The sequence below is a fragment of the Notechis scutatus genome, chromosome Z (genome assembly GCF_049901735.1).
Source record: "Notechis scutatus isolate UNSWTSFEM ecotype Mainland chromosome Z, rNotScu1.2, whole genome shotgun sequence".
Lineage (NCBI taxonomy): Eukaryota > Metazoa > Chordata > Lepidosauria > Squamata > Elapidae > Notechis > Notechis scutatus.
Window position 1 is genome coordinate 98,455,696 of NC_142025.1, and position 22,478 is coordinate 98,478,173.

Sequence of the window (22,478 nt, forward strand, 5' to 3'; positions counted from 1 at the left end):
TTAGCATACTCCAAACCCTCGCAACTGATTGGTCCGGACGGACAGCGACCTGATTGGTCGAAACCCCGGCTGTGATTGGAGCGCTAAGAGTCTACCGCGATTGGCTGTGCCGATCGCGGGAGATTCAAAGCGCTGCCATTGGCCGCCGAGCCGCGAGCCAGCCCTATATGAAGGGCTGCCGCGGCTTGCATTCCCCCAGACTATTTCTATCCTAAATAAAGAGCTGAACTCACAGAATGGTCTCGTATCTCCTTCGACCCGATCCACCTCAGATCTAACACTGGCGACGAAGGAGGGATCGTGAGACAAAGAGACCACCCAGCACGTGGCGAGGCGGCACACAGCAGCAAGCAGAATGGCCGGCATCAACTCGCCACCCGCACCCTTTAATCCCGCTACCGAGGACTGGGAATCCTATACCGATAGGTTCCAGATGTTCCTCGAGTGTAGCAATCTTAAAGATGCCAACGGTCACAAGAAACGGGCCGTATTCCTCACACACTGCGGGCCAGCAGTGTTTAAGATGGCCAAAGCCTTGGCCAAGCCGGAGGAGGTCAAGACTATGGAGTGGGGCGACCTCGAGCCCCTGCTACGAAGCCACTACGCCCCCGTCGTGCCCATCCTCATCTGGTGGCACGAATTCTACAGGCGGGACCAGCGCGAGGGCGAAGGGCTTGGCGACTTCATAACGGCACTACGAGATTTGGGCGGCCTGTGCGAGTTCGCCGACCTGGACGTGGCCCTGCGAGACCGCGTCGTCCTGGGACTCCGAGACCCCATTCTCCAGAGTCGCATCATGGCAAAGGGCGACATCTCCCTCGCCGATGCGCTCACAGAGGTAGCCACGGCTGAAGCGGCCAAGAAATCAGCGGCTCGGATGCGACAATCGATCATCACACCACGAGCAGCGACCAGTGAGACGACAATGAACCCCGAAAAGCGACCCGAGAGCGACCACCGGGACGCAACCACGCACCACGGCGACATTGACTCCTTCTCAGGAACCGAGGACGAGGAGGAGGAAATCCACCGCTTGCAAGCAGCACGAGGCGACGGGAACCCCAAGGTTGTAAGTCAAGGTTCCAGTGCGCCGGCTGCGGAGGCGATCACCCCCATTCGGACTGCCGGTTCCTCGATGCCATTTGCCGACAGTGCGAGAAACGGGGCACATCGCCAAGGTATGCAGAAACAAAAACACTACAGCCCGCGGCGACAGACGGCAGCCCTCGCAGGCAAGAGAACACCACCACCAGATACCGAGACCGCCAGACGGAGAGCCGCTGGAGCCAGGAGGGTCGGAACAGGCGGCTCAACGAGGCAAGGCAAAGGGAGGAAACACACCAGACCGTCATCGTCGACCATTCCTCCACAAGAGATGCCAGAAAGGTATACGTGACGGTGGTGATAGAAGACCAGCCATGCGACATGGAGGTGGACTCTGGGTCCTCCCTCTCCATGGTCTCATGGCACACCATCAAGCGCCTGGTTCCCTCCATCCGCCGCAAAGAATTAGAAGACCAAACACTAACCCTCAAAGACTACCAGGGAAACCGCATCCCTGTAGTTGGCAGAGGCCATTTTAAAGTCACCTTCAAGAACCACACCGAAGTGCTACCCCTGACCATCGTCGACCGGGATCGGCTGAGCCTGCTGGGATTACAGTGGTTCGCACCCCTAGGCATTGAAGTAACCGGAATCCACCGAACCGCAGAGTCGGACTGGGAAGCGGCGCTCGTGGAGGACTTCCAGGAAGTTTTCGACGACAGCCTAGGCAAGTACCGGGGGTCCCCTATCTCTTTTAACATAGACCCGAGCATCGCACCAATCTGCCTTAAACCCAGACGAGTGCCATTTGCACTCAGGCCCAAGATCGATGAGCAGCTAGATAAACTCATCGCGCAAGGGGTACTGGAGCCAATCGGTCATGCCAGGTGGGAGACCCCCATAGTCACCCTCATCAAGCCAGATGGGTCCGTGAGAATTTGTGGGGACTATAAGGCCACCCTAAACCACGCGCTCCAGCAAAGCGCATACCCCGTCCCAGTAGTGCAGCACCTTCTGCACTCGCTGGGGGAGGCCGGATCTTTGCCAAACTCGACCTGGCGCAAGCCTACCAGCAACTGCCGGTCGACGCCGCAACCGCCGAAGCCCAAACCATCGTAACGCACCGGGGGCTTTCCGTTGCAACCGGCTCCAGTTTGGAGTCAGCGTGGCACCCGGGTCTTCCAAAGCCTCATGGAAAGACTCCTCCAGGGCATAGAGGGGTGGTGCCCTATTTTGATGACGTCTTAGTGGCCGCGAGAAACGAAAAGCAACTAGAAGCCCGGTTGAGGGAGGTACTGAAGAAATTCAGAGACGCGGGGCTCAAAGTAAAGAAAGGGAAGTGCCAGCTAAGGGCTGAAAGGGTCGAATTCCTAGGGTACCTCCTAGACAAACAAGGGATCCACCCCACAGAGAAGAAACTGAGAGCCATAAGGGAAGCGCCACGACCCAAAAACAAAATGGAACTGCAGGCTTTCTTGGGACTGTTAAACTTTTACAATGTCTTCCTACCTCAAAAGGCGACCGTGGCGGAACCGTTGCATAGGCTGTTAGATAAAACAGCCACCTGGACCTGGGGAGCACGGGAGGAGAGCGCTTTCAACAACACAAAGAAACTGCTAACATCTGACGCGGTACTAATCCAGTACAGTGAGACTCTGCCATTAACGGTGACGTGCGACGCATCGCCCTTTGGGATCGGCGCCATCCTCAGCCACCAGCTACCAGACGGGAGGGAAGCACCCATCGCCTTCTCATCAAGGACACTGTCAAAGCCGGAGCGGAACTACAGCCAGCTCGACAAAGAGGCCCTAGCAGTCGTCGCCGGCGTCAAGAAATTCCACGAATACCTTTACGGTAGGACTTTTACAATCATCACGGACCACAAGCCGCTGCTAGGGATTCTGGCAGGAAATAAGGCCACACCGAACATTCTATCACCAAGAATGACAAGGTGGTCTGAGTTCCTGTCAGCATACAACTACCAGCTGATTCACCGACCCGGGAAGGACATCACACACGCAGACGCCCTGAGCCGCTCACCCTTGCCCGATCTAGAAGACGATCCGGCACCCACGACAGAGGTATTTCAAATAGAGACAATACCCAACCCACTAGTGATCGCGCCAGACATTGCCAGAGAAACAAATAAAGACAAGCGGCTGGCACGAGTCCTAAGCTGGGTTGGAAAAGGATGGCCGGAAAGGGACAGGGACGAACTATTCAGACCCTTCCGAAACAGACAAACTGAACTCTTTACCGAAAAGGGCTGTATACTTTGGGGAGACAGAGTGGTAATCCCGGAAACATTGCAAGAAAGGGTATTGGGGATGCTGCATGAGGGGCACCCGGGGATGGTTAAGATGAAAAGCCTGGCCAGAAGCTATGCATGGTGGCCAGGCATGGACAAACAGATCGAAACCTGGGTAGCCAAATGCAAACAATGCCAAGAGTCCAGGCCCAGCCCTCCCGCCGCCCCAATACAGGAATGGGAAACACCAAGAGGACCGTGGTCTCGGATTCACATAGACTTCGCGGGGCCAACCAAGGGGCACATGTACCTCATCACGGTAGATGCTTACTCCAACTGGCTGGAGGTAAGCACCATGAAATCAACCACAACGGAGGCGGTAATAAGGAAGCTGGGCAAACTCTTTGCCACACACGGCCTGCCAGATATAATAGTGTCACAACGGGCCCCAGTTCACCGCATTAGCGTTTGAATAATTTCTGGCAGGCCAGGGCATACGCCATGCGTTAACCGCGCCGGCAAATCCAGCGGCGAACGGACGAGCGGAACGCATGGTCCAATACACAAAAAAAGCCATACACAAAATAGAAACAACCAACATACAAGATAAAATTAATAAAATTCTCCTCATCCAACATATTACACCGAGCGCAACCACAAATAGGAGCCCAGCAGAACTAATGATGGGCAGAAAACTACGATCAACACTAGATAGAATGCACCCCACATACACCCCTGACAAATCCCCGGGCTCCTCCAGCAAGCACAGAAAATTCAACATAGGTGATGCCGTATACGCAAAAACCTGTCGGGGGAACCACTCTGGATACCAGCAACGATCACCCAAATAACCGGCCCCGTATCATACCGAGTAGAAACAAGCGACGGGAAAAACTGGAAACGGCACATTAACCAACTAAGGTCCAGAATAACTAACAACCATACACCCGAACAAGAAACTAGAAGGGGGGGAAACGGAAAGCGTTAGAGAAAGAGGGACCCCCCTAGCGCAAGCCGAACAACCCCCACCCAGAACAAATAACCCGCAAATAAACCGGTCCTACTCACCAGTAAACGAGGGACCAACCGAACAGGCAACCCCAGAATCGTCGCCGGGAAGGAGCAGCCAGGCCAGCGAAACCAGCCCGGAAAGATCCAGCAGAAACAACAGAGACGGCAGCTCAACCAGCCCGGGTAGACCGGGAGGGAGCTACCAAGAAAGGCCCAGCCCGACCTTCCAGGCGGTTCCATCCCTGGGAACCAGAGCGACAGAGAAGGCCTCCGAACCGGTCGACGACCAATCGAGAACTGAGCTGCGCAGGTCAACTAGACAGGTACGAAGCCCCGCCTACCTGGGCGACTACGTCACGACGCACCGACAGACGAAACCAAGAGGGGAGGGGTGTGCTGTATTAGCATACTCCAAACCCTCGCAACTGATTGGTCCGGACGGACAGCGACCTGATTGGTCGAAACCCCGGCCGTGATTGGAGCGCTAAGAGTCTACCGCGATTGGCTGTGCCGATCGCGGGAGATTCAAAGCGCTGCCATTGGCCGCCGAGCCGCGAGCCAGCCCTATATGAAGGGCTGCCGCGGCTTGCATTCCCCCAGACTATTTCTATCCTAAATAAAGAGATGAACTCACAGAATGGTCTCGTGTCTCCTTCGACCCGATCCACCTCAGATCTAACACCCACCAAGCCACGCCTACAGAATCGGTAGTAAAAAAATTGCAATGACCAGTAAGCCAGCACAGCATGAGTGAGCCATATGGGATTGTGGGCTGGAGCAGGAACTCCTAAAGTGCTACACCAAACGATGGTGCTGGATTCTGAGAGATGAGTTTTGAGACTTCCAAACACCAGCCTTATAGGTTCAGTCACCTGATACACATGCATTTTGTTCCTGTGATGTCAATGATGTTAGCTTCTGAGAATTAAATATATTCGTGTTCTGTCACCCTCTTCCATACTCCTTTTTCTCAGTCAAACTACTGTGTGTTTGGGAACATGGGGACTGGCTTTATGGATATGCGCTTGTATGCAGATATTTACAACTACAATTTTCTAGATGCAGCGTCTGTCATCTCAAGAATTGTGATAGAAAAAGACACATCACTAGTTAAGAAAGTCCAACACAATCCTTTCTCAGATTGTTATTTCTTCCTCTCTCCCTCCCTCTCTCTGTGTGTGTATTTGTGTATACACACACACACACACATATATATACATCAATACATATGCTGCATATTTTACATGCATTCAATTTTTCTGCATAGTAGCACAAGGCATGCTACATTCAGTTGGAAGTATTAACCTGTTTATATGCATCTGATTGAACATAACTGAAAAATATTTATACATACTGACACACAAAATTATATATGGTCATTTAGGGAAGATTTAAAACCCATCTAACAACTAATGGGGGAAAATGAGGTCTACTTCACAGGGCCTTGTGTCTCTATTTCTCTCTCTCATCTTTAATTGACAAGGGTGTTAGAATACATCCAGACAGTCTTCTTCATCTTAAAGCTGTGTCTAATGGTATCATCCCACACTGTATGGTGGCTAATCCATCACCAGGGGTGGGATTCAAATTTCTTAACAACTGGTTCTCTGGGAGTGGCCTAATTTGTGGGTGTGGCTTGATGGTCATGTGACTGTGTAGGCGTAGCTTGCTGATTGGGCGTGGCTAGGTGGTCATGCAACTGGCTGGGTGTGGCCAGGTGGCCATGTGACTGGCAAATCAAATACAAGTGGTCCTTGCTTAATGGCCAGTTGCTTAGCAAGTGTTCTAATTTACGACCGACCTCCCCAGAGCTACTTGACCTGTTTTTGATGTTTTGACAGTTATGTACACACACACACACACTCACACACACTTATGACCAGTTACAACATCCCACACAGTCTTGTGACTGAGGTTTTCTATGTTTTTTGCCAGTTTCCAACAATTCCTTCTGGTTTCTGGTTAAAAATGCCCATTGGGGAAAATGGACTTGCTTAACAACTACAGTGTTTGCTTAATGACCACAAGGCTCTCTTAACGACCATGGTGTTTGCCTAACCCAGGGGGCTGCAACTTAAACACTCAAAGAGCCATTTTTCTACTTTCTTTTAAACAGATCTCTCTCTCTCTCTTTTTCCCTCTGTCTTTCTCATCTCTATCTTTTTTTCTTTCTCTCTCTTTCTCATCTCTCTTTCTCTTTCTCATCTATAACTGCTAAGATTGGAAGCTGTTTTTTTATAATCCTATTTCTTTGTTTTTTTCACACACATTTGTGCATATGTACCCAATACACTTTCTTCCTTTCCTCTATGTATTCAAAATGGGCAATGATTATATGTATGTGTGTAGCATGTGTATATGTGTGTTATGTATGTGTATGGATATGTATATATATTTCACTTTTATGTGTGCCAGTGTACTTACAGTAAAAAAATGACAATAAAAGATATCTTAACCTATCTTCCTTCTTTCTTTCCCAACCCCTTTCCTTCCCACACCCTATTTTGTGTTGGCTTCCCAGCCAAGTACTTACCAGGTCTGATCCTGTTTAGCTTTCTAAAATCAGCCTACTGAAATAAATACCAAACTAAACTGCTCAATAATTTACCTACCATCTTGCACCTGATTTCAGTGTAAACAGCCAATCTGCAGTATTACTAAATTTTGCTAGGCATCTGCTGCATGTTATTCTCTCTTCCTTGATAATCTAGTCCTAGCTGGGCAAAACATATTAGACATTTGGAGTCACTGGCAAGACCAGCTCAATGTGGAGAAAAGTCATGTTCCCCATACTCATTTCTCCATGAGCATCCTCATCCCTGCCTCCTCATTTGTGAAGTGCATTAAGTTTAAATGTGCTGCGAGAGGAATATGGGAGATGTGCAACTTTTCTCCGCGCCAAGAGGGCTGCTCTCTTTCTTTCTCTCTCTCGCTTCCACTCTTGGTGCAGAGAAAAGTCGGTGGGAGCAACAGTTGAGGCCGTCGATCACCTGTCCTGGGGCTCACACTCACCATATCTGGGGGGGGGGGATACAGTGGCAGCGAGGTGGCAATGGTGATGGCAGCAAGGAAGGCAATGGCGATTCTGGCGGTGTCGGGGCTTCTGGAACCAGCTCCCCTCTGCCACCTATCAGCTGTTCCTGCGGCCGCACAAGTGGTGCATTGGGGTTTCTAAGCCCTGCTCCCTGTAGCCACTGTTAGCTGTTCCAGACTCAATCAAGGGGCGCTTTGCCGACATAAGCCTCTCCGATTGTTTTTTCCTGCTGCTCTTGCTGGGAGAGTGAGAGAGTCTTTCCCAGCACAGCGAAAAGCCTGCAAGTCCCGCTCCCATCAGGAAATGGCTCCTGGGCAGCAGAGAGAAACAGAATTCAACCTGGTTGCTGCCTCTGCTGCCCGGAGCTGTTTCCTGATGGGAGGGGGGCTTGCAGGCTTTTCACTGTGCCAGGAAAGACTCTTGCTTTCTCAGCTGGAGCAGCAGGTGAAAGAAGCAGCCGCTGACCTGGCTGGAACCATCACAAGCCTCTCCACATGTTCCCCGGCGAAGGCAAGTGGTGGTGGGGGGAAAGGCGAACAGCAGTGGCAGATAGGCAACCGTGGCTTGCAGAGCCTCACTCACCCATGGAGATTAGATCAGGCAGGGCCACAGCAGAAGGCAGGCAGGCAGCAATGGCTGGCCTGGAGGTGGGCAAAAGCAGGCTTCAGGCAGTGATGTTATGCATGGGCGATAAGGCCTGACTGGGCGGGAAGGGAAGGGGCAGGCGGAGAGGCGTGGGGCCAGCCAGCAGCGTGATTTTCTAGTTCTCTGAACTGTGCAGAATTGTAACAACCAGTTCTATAGAACCTATCCGAACCGGTAGAATCCTACCCCTGTCCATCACCCAGCTAAAAAAGTTGATATGATGTAATGTTTCTTCTGTTGCATTTGTATCAGGAATATTCAATTTCCAACTGGTTGTAAACCTTAGTGGATATTTTCCCCCTCAATTTTACATGATGTATAGGAGATTTAACAATTTGATTTTCATCTCCCTGGGTTCCTTGTGTGTAGAACCCTTTTAATGTTTGCAATAAATGCAGAAAATATCAGAGAATAAATGAGCTACAATCTTAAAATGAATTTTGGACAACAGCATTTCTTTTACTGCTGTCTTCTCCAGTTGATTGATCCATTGGAGATTAATGACTACTCATGAACACAGTTTTCTAAAAATAGAACAGGTTTTGTTAACCTCAGTTCAAATAATGCAGTGAAGGAACAAAAAGCATGGGTGTGGTATAACCTACTTTTTTCATTTGCATAATAGTAGAAAGCTGTATTGTCAAGAACACACCATCTCTTTTGCCACTCAGAGCCAAAGATTTTGGAATCTGTGAAAAAGAAAAGAGGTGGAATAAGTAAGGATTCTATATTTCTGAAAAGGCTACAATATCAATCAAAGTTATTTCTGGTATTAATACATATTGTTCCAAGGCATTTTGTTTATATAAGATACTTTTCAGAAATACTTTTGTCTGTTTACTGCAGTCTTTTCTAACCTGAAAAAATGTGCAACAATAACAATTCCCAATTTGTATAATACTTGACAAGTTATGTAGTGGGCAATTTTTCCATAGACTTGTGGCACTTTCTATATGTTTTAAAGTTGGAAAACATCTGGAAAGTTTTAATTAAGGACTGATTTGCTGAATATTTTAATGCATTTGGCAGGGATTATTAAATCCTTATTCCAAAGTACAAAAAATGTGGTCACTTTTTCTAATTTCAAGGGCCTAATTGTACCAAATAGATAAGTGACATTTGAAAAAGCATAGAACATGCTTTTCTATGTATTGTTATAATTCTTTAAAAAGTAAGAAATTCCAGGGATAATGATATCTGTTTAATTCTCCCTTTTTTCTTTCTCTCTTTGCCTATCTATTTGTTTTTGCTCCAATATGGTATTAACATCACCTTATCTTCATCTAACTGAAAGAATGGCAAATTGATGAATTGATGCATCCAGAATATTTTGATACATTTTCAGATATTTTCTAATCTTTGGCTTCCCTTAAAGGTATGTCTATAGACTTGGTATATGATGACATGTGACAAGAGAAAAATCTGTTTAATACATGGTATTCACAATAATAATCATACTGAAATGGTTCCAGTTCTAGCAATTGATGTTGTGTTTTGTGTCATGTACTTCTCTCAGCACCAAATGTCTGCATGAAAAGTTAGCCATAATTTTCATTACAAATTTTAAAGCACGGACAACATAGGAATTCATAAATAAACACCACTTGATTTTAATAATGATAAGGATCTTATTTATGCCAAGGGATCTTACTCCTTAAAAAAATGAACTGCATTGCTGGTGTTGACCTTTAAAGCTCTACCATGGTAAGGGACAAGCCCTTTTTGAGGGACTGCCTCTTCCTAATTCCATCTGCCTGCCTCACCAGATCTAACAGAATAGGCATGTTACTGATTCTTTCATCTTGGGAGCTTCATTTGGCAGGCCCTAGGTGGCAGGCTTTTTCTGATTTGTGGAATCTTCTCCCCACAAAGATTAGGTCGCCCTCATCACTCCTGAGTTTTCAAGACCTGGTTATGCCAGTAGGCCTGAGGACCCCAAGGGCCAGATGAACTTCTGAGGTGACTCCTTATTATCAACATACTTCCACCTACAACTTTCTTTTCTTATTTAGCTCTGCTTACCAAATTAGAACTAAGGAAAATTTCCTGACAGTTAGAACAATGAATCAGTGGGATGATTTACCTTCGGAAGTTGTGAGTACTTCAAAACTGGAGGATTTTAAGAGATTGGACAACTATTTGTTTGAAATGGTATAGGATCTCCTGCTTGAGCAGAGGATCAGATTAGAAGTCATCCAAGATCCATTCCAACTCTGTTATTCTGTGATATTTTATACTCCTCAGTGTTTTAACATAATAGATTTAAGTAACAATTGTTTTATATTTATTGTTTTATTGGGGTATTATCAACCATCCAGTGTAATTTTCCATGAGATTAGGTAGCCATATCAATTTGATTAACAAATACACAAATAAGTAAATAATCAATTAGTAAATGTTTACCTTTAGCTCTCTTTTCCAAATAGCCTTGCTTTAAAATGATTCCTTGATCTTCAATAGCCTGTATATTGTTCTCATCTAAAAATAATAATAATAATAAAAAATGATAACTATCCCAAGATGGAACACATTTGTTTTTGTTGTAACCAGCTTAAAGAGCTATGGCTTCTGAGCAATTTAACATTTTTACTGAATAAAAATAAAAAATAAAAAAGCCTGCATGTACCGTATGTATCTATTTTTGATTACTACCACATTCATGAAGCTTAAATGATGACGCTGGAAATTACTTTCATAACAGTAACATAACAGTAAGGTACAAATTGGTTATATTGATAAGCTGTGTGAGTTCTTACTCACATTGCACTGGAAAAAAATATCTATTTCTGACTAAGAGAAGAGAGAAGAGGAGAGGGAGACGGAGATTTTGACACAATGTGATTAGTCAGTACAATATCATTGTACACGAATACTATTGAAAATGCAAAGCTTTGTGCTTAAAATCCAGGTCTGAGATTAGAGATGACTAGAAGCTCATATTGGTTTACAAGTTCTCTTGATGGAATGATTAACCCATATAATGCTACAGACTGCTACATCACTGCTCTAAAGACTGTATTTCTGACCTTTGTTTGCCATAATCTCCAAAAAAAAACTTTCAATGCATTTATTTCATACTAATGATTGAGAGGGAAGGAGTGCAGACGGAAAATTGTATAATTGATTTCTCTTTGCACTAGTCAGCCACATTTTTCATGCTAATGTCAAGATAAATATGAGGAAGCAAGCATAGTTAAAATGGTATTTAAGTCAGCAATGTTAAAAAAACACTTCTTTTCTTATAAGCTTAGAAACATACTATCTGGCTCACTTGCATCTCTGGAACTCTGGCTTGAAAGATGCAAGTGCATTTCGAAAATCAGGCTTGCATTGATTATACTTCAGCATTTCTGCTAAATTAAGCTAGTTAGTTTTTATGCTTTATTTTCTTTAAAAATCACACGTATTTTTAATAAATGCACCTTTAATGAGAGTTGCTAGACTAGAAATTCTCAATGCATTATAATTCAGAATCTCATCTAGTCATACAATAAACCACTCATTTTTGTGGCAAAACTGGTAGTGTTAACAGAACTTACTTTCAGAAAAATGGTGTAAAATTGCTGCCTTAAGCACTAACAAACGGATACAATGAAAGCCCATTGAAGACAAATTGGTTCATGAAGGCATTTGTAGAATAACAATTGCTCCAGGGCAAGTTTGCTTTTTTTCAATTGCCTTTTTAATTGCTTTTTTAAAAAAAGAATCTTGTTTTAATTTTTGTATTTTTATTGACTCTTAGGATTGTTAGTTTTATTGTTGATGGTTACATTTAAGGTTCTTTTAATTGTTCTCTGTAAACTGCTTTGGGCAATTTGGGAAGAAGAGTAGTAAAGAAATAGTATAAAAATATATTGTTTACAGCTTTAAAAGAGATTTGGTGTCATATAAAATTAGATTTGCTATCAGTGTTTTTCTCAATCCACCCTTAGGCTAAGCCTAGTATAAATGTGGATAACTTCCAGGAGTGGTAGATTCATTATATAAATTCCAGTATGAGATCTTACTTGCTTATTACAATCATAAATGGTCAAAATGCCAAGGATCAACAAGATGTGATAAATTGGTAATATATCAATAATCTATTGTATATTAATACCATTAAATGGAAAAGGAAGTGTGTATGAAAATCTGCTGACTCAACTATGCAGGGCCTCATGAGGCCCCTGTTTTATGGATCAGGAGCAACACAGACTAAGATTTTTAGGTAGTCCTGGTCTCTATTATTATATCTCACTTTCTGCAAAAAGGATGAACATTTTCAGACAGCCTATGATTACAGGAAATACTTATTTATTAAATTTCTATGTTGCACATCTCACTGATAGGAGCAACTCTGTGTGTTCCTCTCATTTGGTTCTTCTGGGTCTTTGTGCAAAAAGACCCTGAAATAAATCAGGAAAGGATTCATAATTATCTACATGGATGAGAATTGCTGAAGATGTATTTCATATAAATTCTATCTCTGTTGTTCCAAAACACTTTAGTTTCAGATATTTGAGTATTTCAGTAGTAAAAAAGATACTCTAGTATATCTTCTGAGGTGAAATTACAACAAGTTGTGGCACTGAAAATAAGAATCAAATAAATTCTGGTACTAATATCAGACTGGTATTTGAGCTTTGGATATTTAATGAAATAAATATACCCTAATGTAACCTCACTTTAAAATGCATCCTACACATATTGTGGATGAACTTAAAAGTCATCTTGGTACACTGAGCCCAGCTTTGATTTTTCAGTCATTTTCACTAGAGATTTATACTCAGTCACTCAGATATTTATATAACCTGTTGCCTCCTCTGCTTGTATTTCTTGTTAATTAGCAGAAAACTAGAAACACTGAGTCAATGAATTCTTTCAATTTTTCTGTGAGAGTTTAGAGAAAAAACAGGGCCCATTCTAGAGATCTCTGATGACATGATCTATGATGAAGGATTGGGGAACCCTAGAAGGTTGCAAAGAAGGCAGATATCTGTCTCATGGCACATGTGCAGTGTATTCCCTCTCAGAATTTGCTGTGGGATTTCAAACAGTTTCATGCAGTCCGATAGACTTCTCTAGAATACTTTAGGGATGCCCATATAATAATTGATCTTTTTGAAATATATATTTATTAAAATTTTGTATACAATAAAAATCAAACCTAAAGATAAAACAGAAAAAAGGTTCAAGAAAAAAATGAAAGCAACTAAAGAAATATAATTATTTCCAACAAATTCTTCAACAAATACTGAACAATTATCTTCTCTCCTATTTAGTTATTTTAAAAATCTTTTCAGCTCCTTGTTTATTTTTCATCTTTTTTAATCATTAAATCTATAAAAAATCATTTCTCTTTTCTTCTTTTAGCAAAAAGTTTATATAAAGTTTCCAGTCTTTTAAACAGCATTTGTTTCCTTCCTGGTCCCATAGATCAGATTTGCCATTTCTACCTGTTCTCACACTTTACTATCTATTTCTCTATTTTGGGAATTTCAGTACTCTTTCACTTTTGTGCAATACCAGACAAACTATTAAGCAAAAATAATCTAATCAAGGAATACAAAGGAGAAACCAACTCCCAGTGCAAACTACTATCTATAAACAGGGAGCAAAGTCCACACTGATGTTATTACCTAATTCAGCATATTTGCAAGCAAATAACCAAGTTTAGAGAGCTGCAAGGGGTCCTCAGTTTTTGGCACTTGTTTTATATACTTTAAATTTTTAAAATAGCTTTTCTTTTATTTTGGGATGTGGTTTTACTAAGTAGATAGTTTTTCAAACTTGTTTGCTTTATAATAGTTTTAAGTAAAGTTTTTGTAAAGAAACAAAACAAAAGCGAATAAAGAGCAGAGGCATTCAGGCAGGGAAAAAGGAAGGAAGGAAAGCAAAAATGCAGAAAGAAAGAATAAAAAAATAATAAAAAGAAGGTTCTAATCTTCTTTGCAACAATTACATTTACAAATTTCTCTCTTATTGTATATTTACAAAAACCCCTCACTTTTTTCTATTATCCATTCTTTTTTCTACTCATCAAAATCACTAATGAAAAGTGCACTTTTCTGTTTCATAGAAAAAGTCTTTGAGGAGTTTCAAGTCAATCATAAATGTGAACATTGTTTTTTCTCTCTTCTCTGTAAGTTCTATCATCTTTATCAACCATTTCTCTGTGTTGATATAACTGAGACTATCCATTTCTGAGCATATAATAGCCTTGGTGCAGGGGTGGGATTCAACAGCTGTTACTACTGGTTCGGTGATTATGTTTTGCTCATGCTTAAGCGCTTTGCGCGCATGTGCGCCAGATGCACGCATGTGCACCAGATGCACGCATGTGCGCCAGATGCGCGCTGTGTGTGCGTGTAATAAACCTTCAGCTGTGCTGCCTGGACAACTGATGAGTGCTGCGCGTGGGTGTGCAGCATTTAAAAAGCCACTTTTTTCCTGATTTTTCAAGCTCAGCTGTGCTGCGCAAAGCAGCTGAGGTTGAAAAAGCAGGAAATAAAGGACAGGTAAGAGCCCGAGCAGGTGGGTGGGCCAAAGAGCAGCAGACACAGAAACGGTTTGGTGTCTGCTGCTCTTCAGAGCTACCGGTTCTATAGAGCTGGGCAGAACTGGTAGCATCCCACCCTGCCTTGGTGCAATTGTCATATATAACAACAAAGTTCTGTGACTTTTTCTAACTTTTTTTTATTTAAGTTTTTATTGGTTTTTAAAAACAAACATAAACAAACAAAACATAAAAACATCAAGCCATCTTCCATATGTATACATACAGTGTGCCGGTTGGTTTACAAATTGTTTTGTGCTTCCATATTTTCAATCAAAAATTAAATACCTTAGTATCATTATTAATCAATCATTTGGCTATACTTTTATTCATTCATGTTTTACAAGATAATCATAATTTACTTAGTTTGTTTTATAACAGTTCATATTATCATCCCAAATCTATCCTAAAATCATTTTGTAGATATAAGAAAGAAGTACATCTTTATATATTTATTATTATTTTCTAAAAATCTACATATTTCATTACTGTATTTTATTGTGTAACCATTGATAGAATAGATCCCAAATTTTATAAAATTGTTTATTCTCTTGTTCTCTAATTTCAAATGTCAATCTACTCATTTCAGCACATTCCAATATTTTCTTAATAATTTCCTCCTGTGATGGTGTTTTCTCATTTTTCCAGTTTTTGGCAAATACAATCCTAGCCGCTGTTAATACATTTACAATCAGATATTTCAAGTCCTTACTATATATTTCAGGTAAAATTCCCAATAAAAATATATCTGGTTTCAAGTCTATATGTTTTTTTGTCATTTTTTCCAACCACATGTGGATTTTAGTCCAGTAATTTTTAGCATCCGCACAAGTCCACCACATATGGTAATATGAGCCAGGTGTCTGATAACATTTCCAACATTTTTCGGATTTATTCTTGAACATTCTTGCTCTTCTTGTCGGGGGAAATGCCACCTGTAAAACATTTTATACAAATTTTCTTTATATGCTGTTGACATTGTCATTTTATAATTTTGAGAGCACAATTTTTGCCATTTCTCTAAATCAATCCCATATCCAAAATTCTTTCCCCAAGCAATCATAGATTCTTTAATTTGTTCTTCTTCTAATTTAATTTCTAATAAATATCCATACAATTTTTTAATCACCTTTTCATCAGTACCTGTCAAAATCTTATCTAAATCAGTCAATTTATCATAGAAACCTTCCATTTTAGAATCTTTATCATACCTTGAATGTATTTGCGCATATGAAAACCAATTCATCTTTATACCTTGTTCCTCTAGTTTTTGTATAGATTTGAGTTCACCCTTTTCATTCAATATTTCACCATATCTAACTGTTTGTTCCTTTTTGTATATTACAGGATAAGAAAATGCTTCAATAGTCAATAGCCAGACTGGAATTTTCAAATAACATTGTCTTTTAATCTTCTCCCAGTTTAACCACAGAGACTCCCGGATATAATGTCTTCTAAAATACCCCTGTGTTTTAGTTCCTTTATACCATAGAAAAGCATGCCACCCCAACAACAGATCATGTCCTTCTAATGTCAACAATCTAGTATTTCTTAGTGTTATCCATTCCTTAACCCACATCAGATTTGTAGCTTGATAATACAACTCCCAATTAGGCAAACCAAATCCTCCTCTAATTCTAGCATCTTGCAAAAGTTTTAACTTTATTCTCACTTTCTTACCTTGCCATATATATTTCAACACAATTTTATTTAAATCTTCAAAGTAGTCTTTTCCAAGCCTAATTGGAATTGTTTGAAACAAATATAAAATTCTGGGTAATATATTCATCTTGATTGTTGAGATTCTCCCTATTAGTGAGGGTTGTAAGTTTTCCCATTTCGCCAGATCTAGCGCTATCTGCTGTTTAAGTTTGATATAATTATTCTCTTTTAGTGTACTACATCTTGCTGTCAAATATATCCCCAAGTACTTGATCTTATTCGTGACCTGAATTTTCAATAGGTCTGCCAGTTCTTCCTTTTGTCTTAATAGCATATTCTTTGTCAAGATCCTTGTCTTATCTTTATTTATTTTCAAACCAGCCACCTTTCCATATGTCTCTATCATTTCTATCAATTTGGGTGCTGTTTCTAGAGGGTCTTCTAAGATGAAAATCAGATCATCTGCAAATGCTTGCAGCTTAAATTCTTCCTTTTTGATTTTCATTCCTTTTATATTCTTTTCATCTCTAATATTTCTGTTTAACACTTCCAAAGTTAACACAAACAACAAAGGTGATAGTGGGCACCCTTGTCTTGTTCCTTTTCTTATATTGATAGAGTCTGTCAGTTCTCCCTCTATCATTACCTTTGCCGTTTGCTTATAGTATATAGCTTCTATTGCTTGAATAAATTTTCTAGCGAAGCCCATCTGTTCCAGCAGTAATAACATGAATCACCAATTCACATTATCAAATACCTTCTGTGCATCTAGAAATATCAGAGCCATTTGTTTTCAGGATGTGCCTCGTAGTATTCCAAGGTGTCCAAGATTACTCTCATATTATCTTTAATTTGTCTCTTTGGCAGAAATCCATTTTGATCAGGATGAATAAAATTATTTAGATATTTTTAAAGTCTTTCTGCCAATATTGAAACAAAGATTTTATAATCTGCATTTAGTAAAGAAATAGGTCTATAGTTCTTAATTTGTAATTTGTAATGGATCGGCCTCCTCTTTTGGAATATGTTAATTTTACAAAACATTACAAGAATCGTTGAATCTTCCATTGCTAGAAGTTATGAATGAAGTTATGTTAAAGAAGAAGATACCTAAATCATGGTCAGAAGACTTTTTCTAACTCTTGTACCTTAGTCCCAGACAAAAAGTTTATGATTTCAGTTGTATTTTAATATTTAACATTTTCTGAATTAATTATTTTGGCCTTTTTACATGTCCACTAAACACCATGAAATGTCTCTGCATGTTGTACACATTTCCAGCAAAAATTTCCAAGTACCTTTATACATTCTAGACAATTTCTCTGCCAACAAATACCAAGGATACATAATCTTATAAAAATTCTCTTTTGCCACGCACAGGTCAGAGTCTCTCTGCCAAGAAGCATTTTACTTTCTAGGAAGCTGACTGAAAAAAGTCTGTCCCAAAATCCAAGCAATATTTTGACACAGAGCATTTGCAGCATGTGGTTTACAAGACAACCATCCACCCAGTTGCACTGTATGGTACTGAATGCTGGGCAGCAACAACAAGGACCAAAAGCTATGTTCATGCCATAGAAATGTGAAAGTTCCATTGGATATTGGGCATCTCCCTTCTTGACCACCATTATTCTGCCACCATTTGACAACATTTTTGTGTGACACCAATTACAGAGAAGTTGAGAGAAGGCCAGCTCTACCAGTATGGACATTCCCTGAGAGCAGCACCTTCCACTGTTGCCAAGACTGCCTACCAACTAGAATGGCTGGTGACCTTGTAGGCACTCAAAACAGAGATGACAAGATACCATCAACAAAGATATGCAAGCTACAAGCCTGCACTTGGGAGATGCAGCTGACTGTGCAAAGTGGCATTCAATGATCCGAAAAGCAGACCTTGCACTTGCAGGAATATGCTAGGGAGAAGAAGAAGAAGATTTGTAGCATGAGGTATTTGCAACCAGCCTCTAGAGCAGGGGTGGGCAAACTTTTTGGGCTCGGGGGCCGCATTGACTTTTAAAATTTGACAGACGGGTCGGGTCAGCACAAGATTTTTGGGAATCGCCCCCTTCCCCCTTCTCCTCCTTCCCTCCCCTCGGAGGCCCCCTGAGTCAGGAGTTGCTACCGCCGGCGCGCACGGCAGCTCCAGTCGCGTTGCCTCGGGAAGGAAAGGCAAAAGGAAGAGCCGCGGTGGTGCTTTGCTGGAAGCAGCGGCACCGGAGGCTCAGGCTCAGCGGGTCCTGGTTTTGCCTTTTCCTTCCCAAGGCAACGCGGGACTGGAGCCGCACGGAGCTGTGCCAGCGGTAGCAACTCCTGACAGCCCCAGCTGGACACCTGAGCGGAGCCCGGGCGAAACTGCCTATTGCTGCTGCTGGAGCACCGCCGGGTCGCCTCCTCCTCCAAGCAGCCCGCCCGCCTGCCGGGCTTCCCTCTGCCGCGGCTTAGGGCCAGGCGAGCGCCGCGAGTTGAAAAGGAAGCCGAAGTTGCTGGGAAGTTGCTCGGGTGCTGGGAGCAGGCTTTAAAGTGCCGCCCGAGCAAAGTTTAAGCAGCCCGCCCGCCCGCCAGGCGGAACCCTTCCCGCTCCTCGGCGGGAATACGCTCCAGCCTGCAAACTTTGCCTTTGCAAAGCCCTGGAAAATGGAGCAACTTCCCAGCAACTTTCGGCTTCGCTTTAACTCGCGGGCGCCGCGCCTGGCGGAGGGGAAGCCCGGAGCCTCCTCCAAGCAGCCTGCCCGCCCGCCCGCCGGGCTTCCCTTCCACCGCGCGCTCGGGGCCAGGCGCGAGCGCCCGCGAGTTAAAAGGAAGCCGAAAGTTGCTGGGAAGTTGCTCGGTGCTGGGAGCAGGCTTTAAAGTGCTGCCCGAGCAGGACCGCCGAGCCGGGAACGGGCATCAAGGCAGGGCAAAGCTCCACCAGCAGCGGCCTAGCTTTAGGTGGCTCCAAGCAGCCCGCCCGCCCGCCAGGTGGAACCCTTCCCGCTCCTCGGCGGGAAGACGCTCCAGCCTGCAAGCTTTGCCTTTGCAAAGTTTAAGCCTGGAAGCCCCGGAAAAAAGGGGATCGGCGGGACTCACCTTCGGAGAGGTCGCACTCAAAGGTGATTTCGAACTCCCAGCCGAGGCCTTTGCAAATTTCTTTTCTTTCCTACCCTAGATCGCTCCGCACTGTTTTGCAGCTTTGGGGGCCACGCGGCACAGGGCAATTACGCCACGCCCAGCGATTTTTTTTCAGGGCGGGCCGGATTGGACAGACCAATGGCAGCAATTTTTTTCAGGGCGGGCCGCATTGGACAGACCAACGGGCCGGATGTGGCCCGCGGGCCGTAGTTTGCCCACCCCTGCTCTAGAGATTGCCAAATAACGTAAATTCCTGCATGGATTTTCAGATGAAATTCCTTTCTATGAAGGGCAGACAAACTCCACCACTGGACTGTAGAAAAGAATCTCTTTAGCTCCATCTGCTTAACAACTGCAATGAGGAAAGCAGGGATTGCAGTCATTGAGCAAGGTGGTCATGGGCTTTTCACTTGATGACTGAAATGACATACGAGCTAAATTCCAGGTTTAATTGTGATCATAAGTCAAAGACTACATATATGCAAAAAGTTACAGCAATAAAAGCATACTCATCATACTACATTATATTGTAAAGTAAAGCATAATGGCCAAAGAAATGGCCATTATGTGAGACTCTCATTGATAGAATGGTTATTTATACAATAGCAAACATCTTATTGGTCTCAATTTGGAGGTGTGTTTAGAAAGATTTGCTTGCATTACTCTATATGCTTACTCTATCATTTACAGAGGTAAACTTAAATGTAAACAAACTAATTCTATAGAATATGAACATATGCAAGAGTAAATGAATAACTCAAAATAATAAATATTCAGGTATTTTTCTCCTTTTCTTCTCTTTTTTATTGCAAAGCATAGAGTTTAAAAATAACAAAAATACTCAGAACACAAGAATTCCTGGTTTTAGAATGAATTGTTAATTAACATTTATTTCTACATGTAAAGCTGCATGGTTACTCATTGCAGAATACCTTATGCCACCAGATTTGAAACTCTAGACCTAGAAAACCTAGAACTATGCCGCCTCCGGTCCGATCTAAATATAGTATATAAAATCATACATTGCAATGTCCTACCTGCAAATGAATACTTCAGCTTCAACCATGACAATACAAGAGCAAACAATAGATACAAACTCAAGGTTAACTGCACCAAACTTGACTGCAAAAAATACGACTTCAGCAACAGAGTGGTCAATATTTGGAATACTCTACCTGACTCTGTGGTTTCTTTCCCAAACCCCAAAAATTTTAATCTTAGACTGTCTACTATTGACCTCATCCCCTTCCTAAGAGGCCTGTAGGGGGCATGCATAAGTGCACCAATCGGGCCTACCGTCCCTTTCCTATTGTTTTTTTAATTTTTCTTATACAGGTGAAACTCGAAAAATTAGAATATCGTGCAAAAGTTCATTTATTTCAGCAATGCAACTTAAAAGGTGAAACTAATATATGAGATAGACTCATTACATGCAAAGCAAGATAGTTCAAGCTGTGATGTGTCATAAATGCAATGATTATGGCTTACAGCTCATGAAAACCCCAAATCCACAATCTCAGAAAATTAGAATATTACATGCAATCAATAAAACAAGGATTGTACATAGAACAATATCGGACCTCTGAAAAGTATAAGCATGCATATGTACTCAGTACTTGGTTTTGGGCCCCTTTTGCAGCAATTACTGCCTCAATGCGGTGTGGCATGGAAGCTATCAGCCTGTGGCACTGCTGAGGTGTTATGGAAGACCAGGATGCTTCAATAGCAGCCTTCAGCTCTTCTGCATTGTTCGGTCTCTTGTTTCTCATCTTTCTCTTGGCAATGCCCCATAGATTCTCTATGGGGTACAGGTCAGGCGAGTTTGCTGGCCAATCAAGCACAGTAATTCCACGGTCATTGAACCGGGTTTTGGTGCTTTTGGCAGTGTGGGCAAGTGCCAAGTCCTGCTGGAAAATGAAGTCAGCATCCCCATAAGGCTCATCTGCGGAAGGAAACATGAAGTGCTCCAAAATCTCCTGGTAGATGGCTGCGGTGACCCTGGACTTAATGAATCACAGTGGACCAACACCAGCAGATGACATGGCTCCCCAAATCAACACAGACTGTGGAAACTTCACACTAGACTTCAAGAATCTTACAGTGTGTGCCTCTCCATTCTTCCTCCAGACTCTGGGTCCTTGGTTTCAAATGAGATGCAAATGTTGCTCTCATCAGAAAAGAGGACTTTGGACCACTGAGCAACAGACCAGTTCTGTTTTTCTTTAGCCCAGGTAAGATGTTCTGACGTTGTTTGTTGTTCAGAAGCAGCTTGACAAGAGCAATAGGACATTTGATGCCCATGTCCAGGATCCGTCTGTGTGTGGTGGCTCTTGATGCACTGACTCCAGCCTCAATCCACTCCTTGTGAAAGTCCCCAACACTTTTGAATGTCCTTTTCCTGACAATCCTCTCCAGCCTGCAGGCATCCTTGCTGCTTGTGCAACTTTGTTTCCACACTTTTCCCTTCCACATAACTTTCTATTAATGTGCTTTGATACAGCACTTTGGGAACATACAACTTCTTTTGCAATTACCTATTGAGGCTTTCCCTCCTTATGGAGAGTGTCAATGATGGTTTTCTGCACAACTGTCAGGCCAGCAGTCTTTCCCATGATTGTGATTCCTACTGAACCAGACTGAGAGACCATTTAAAGGCTCAGGAACCCTTTGCAGGTGTTATGGCTTAATTAGCTGATTAGAGTGGGACATTTTGAGCCTTAGAATATTGAACCTTTTCACAATATTCTAATTTTCTGAGATTGTGGATTTGGGGTTTTCATGAGCTGTAAGTCATAATCATCACAATTATGACAAAACACGGCTTGAACTATTTTGCTTTGCATGTAATCAGTCTATCTCATATATTCGTTTCACCTTTTAAGTTGCATTACTGAAATAAATGAAGTTTTGCATGATATTCTAATTTTTTGAGTTTCACTGTAAGTATCTATCCCATGTATTCAAAACTACTGTATATTTATTCTTATACCTGTATCTTGTAAGCGATTTACAAATCAAATAAATACTAGAATTGACACGCCTGAGCCTCTTAATCTTCAGGAAGGCTTTGAAGACTTGGCATTGGGGCCAGAATGTTTGAAGGGTTTATCCTAAGAGGTGTAAGATATGTGTTTTGTTATTGTTGATTTCTGGTTGCTTTGATATGGAGCATTTTGTAATACTGCTTT

At 42.6% G+C, this 22,478-nt stretch overlaps 1 protein-coding gene across 1 annotated transcript in view; it reads right to left on the reverse strand.

Moving 5' to 3' along the window:
- The window catches only part of SKAP1 (src kinase associated phosphoprotein 1), a 484,834-nt gene that overhangs the window by 99,922 nt on the left and 362,434 nt on the right, over positions 1-22,478 (reverse strand). Inside the window, exons 4-5 of the mRNA XM_087945337.1 lie at positions 10,386-10,460; positions 8,588-8,671 (exon numbers count right to left, since the gene is read on the reverse strand). Of these exons, the coding sequence (XP_087801463.1) occupies positions 8,588-8,671; positions 10,386-10,460 (159 nt within the window). The remainder of the gene's footprint in view (positions 1-8,587; positions 8,672-10,385; positions 10,461-22,478) is intronic.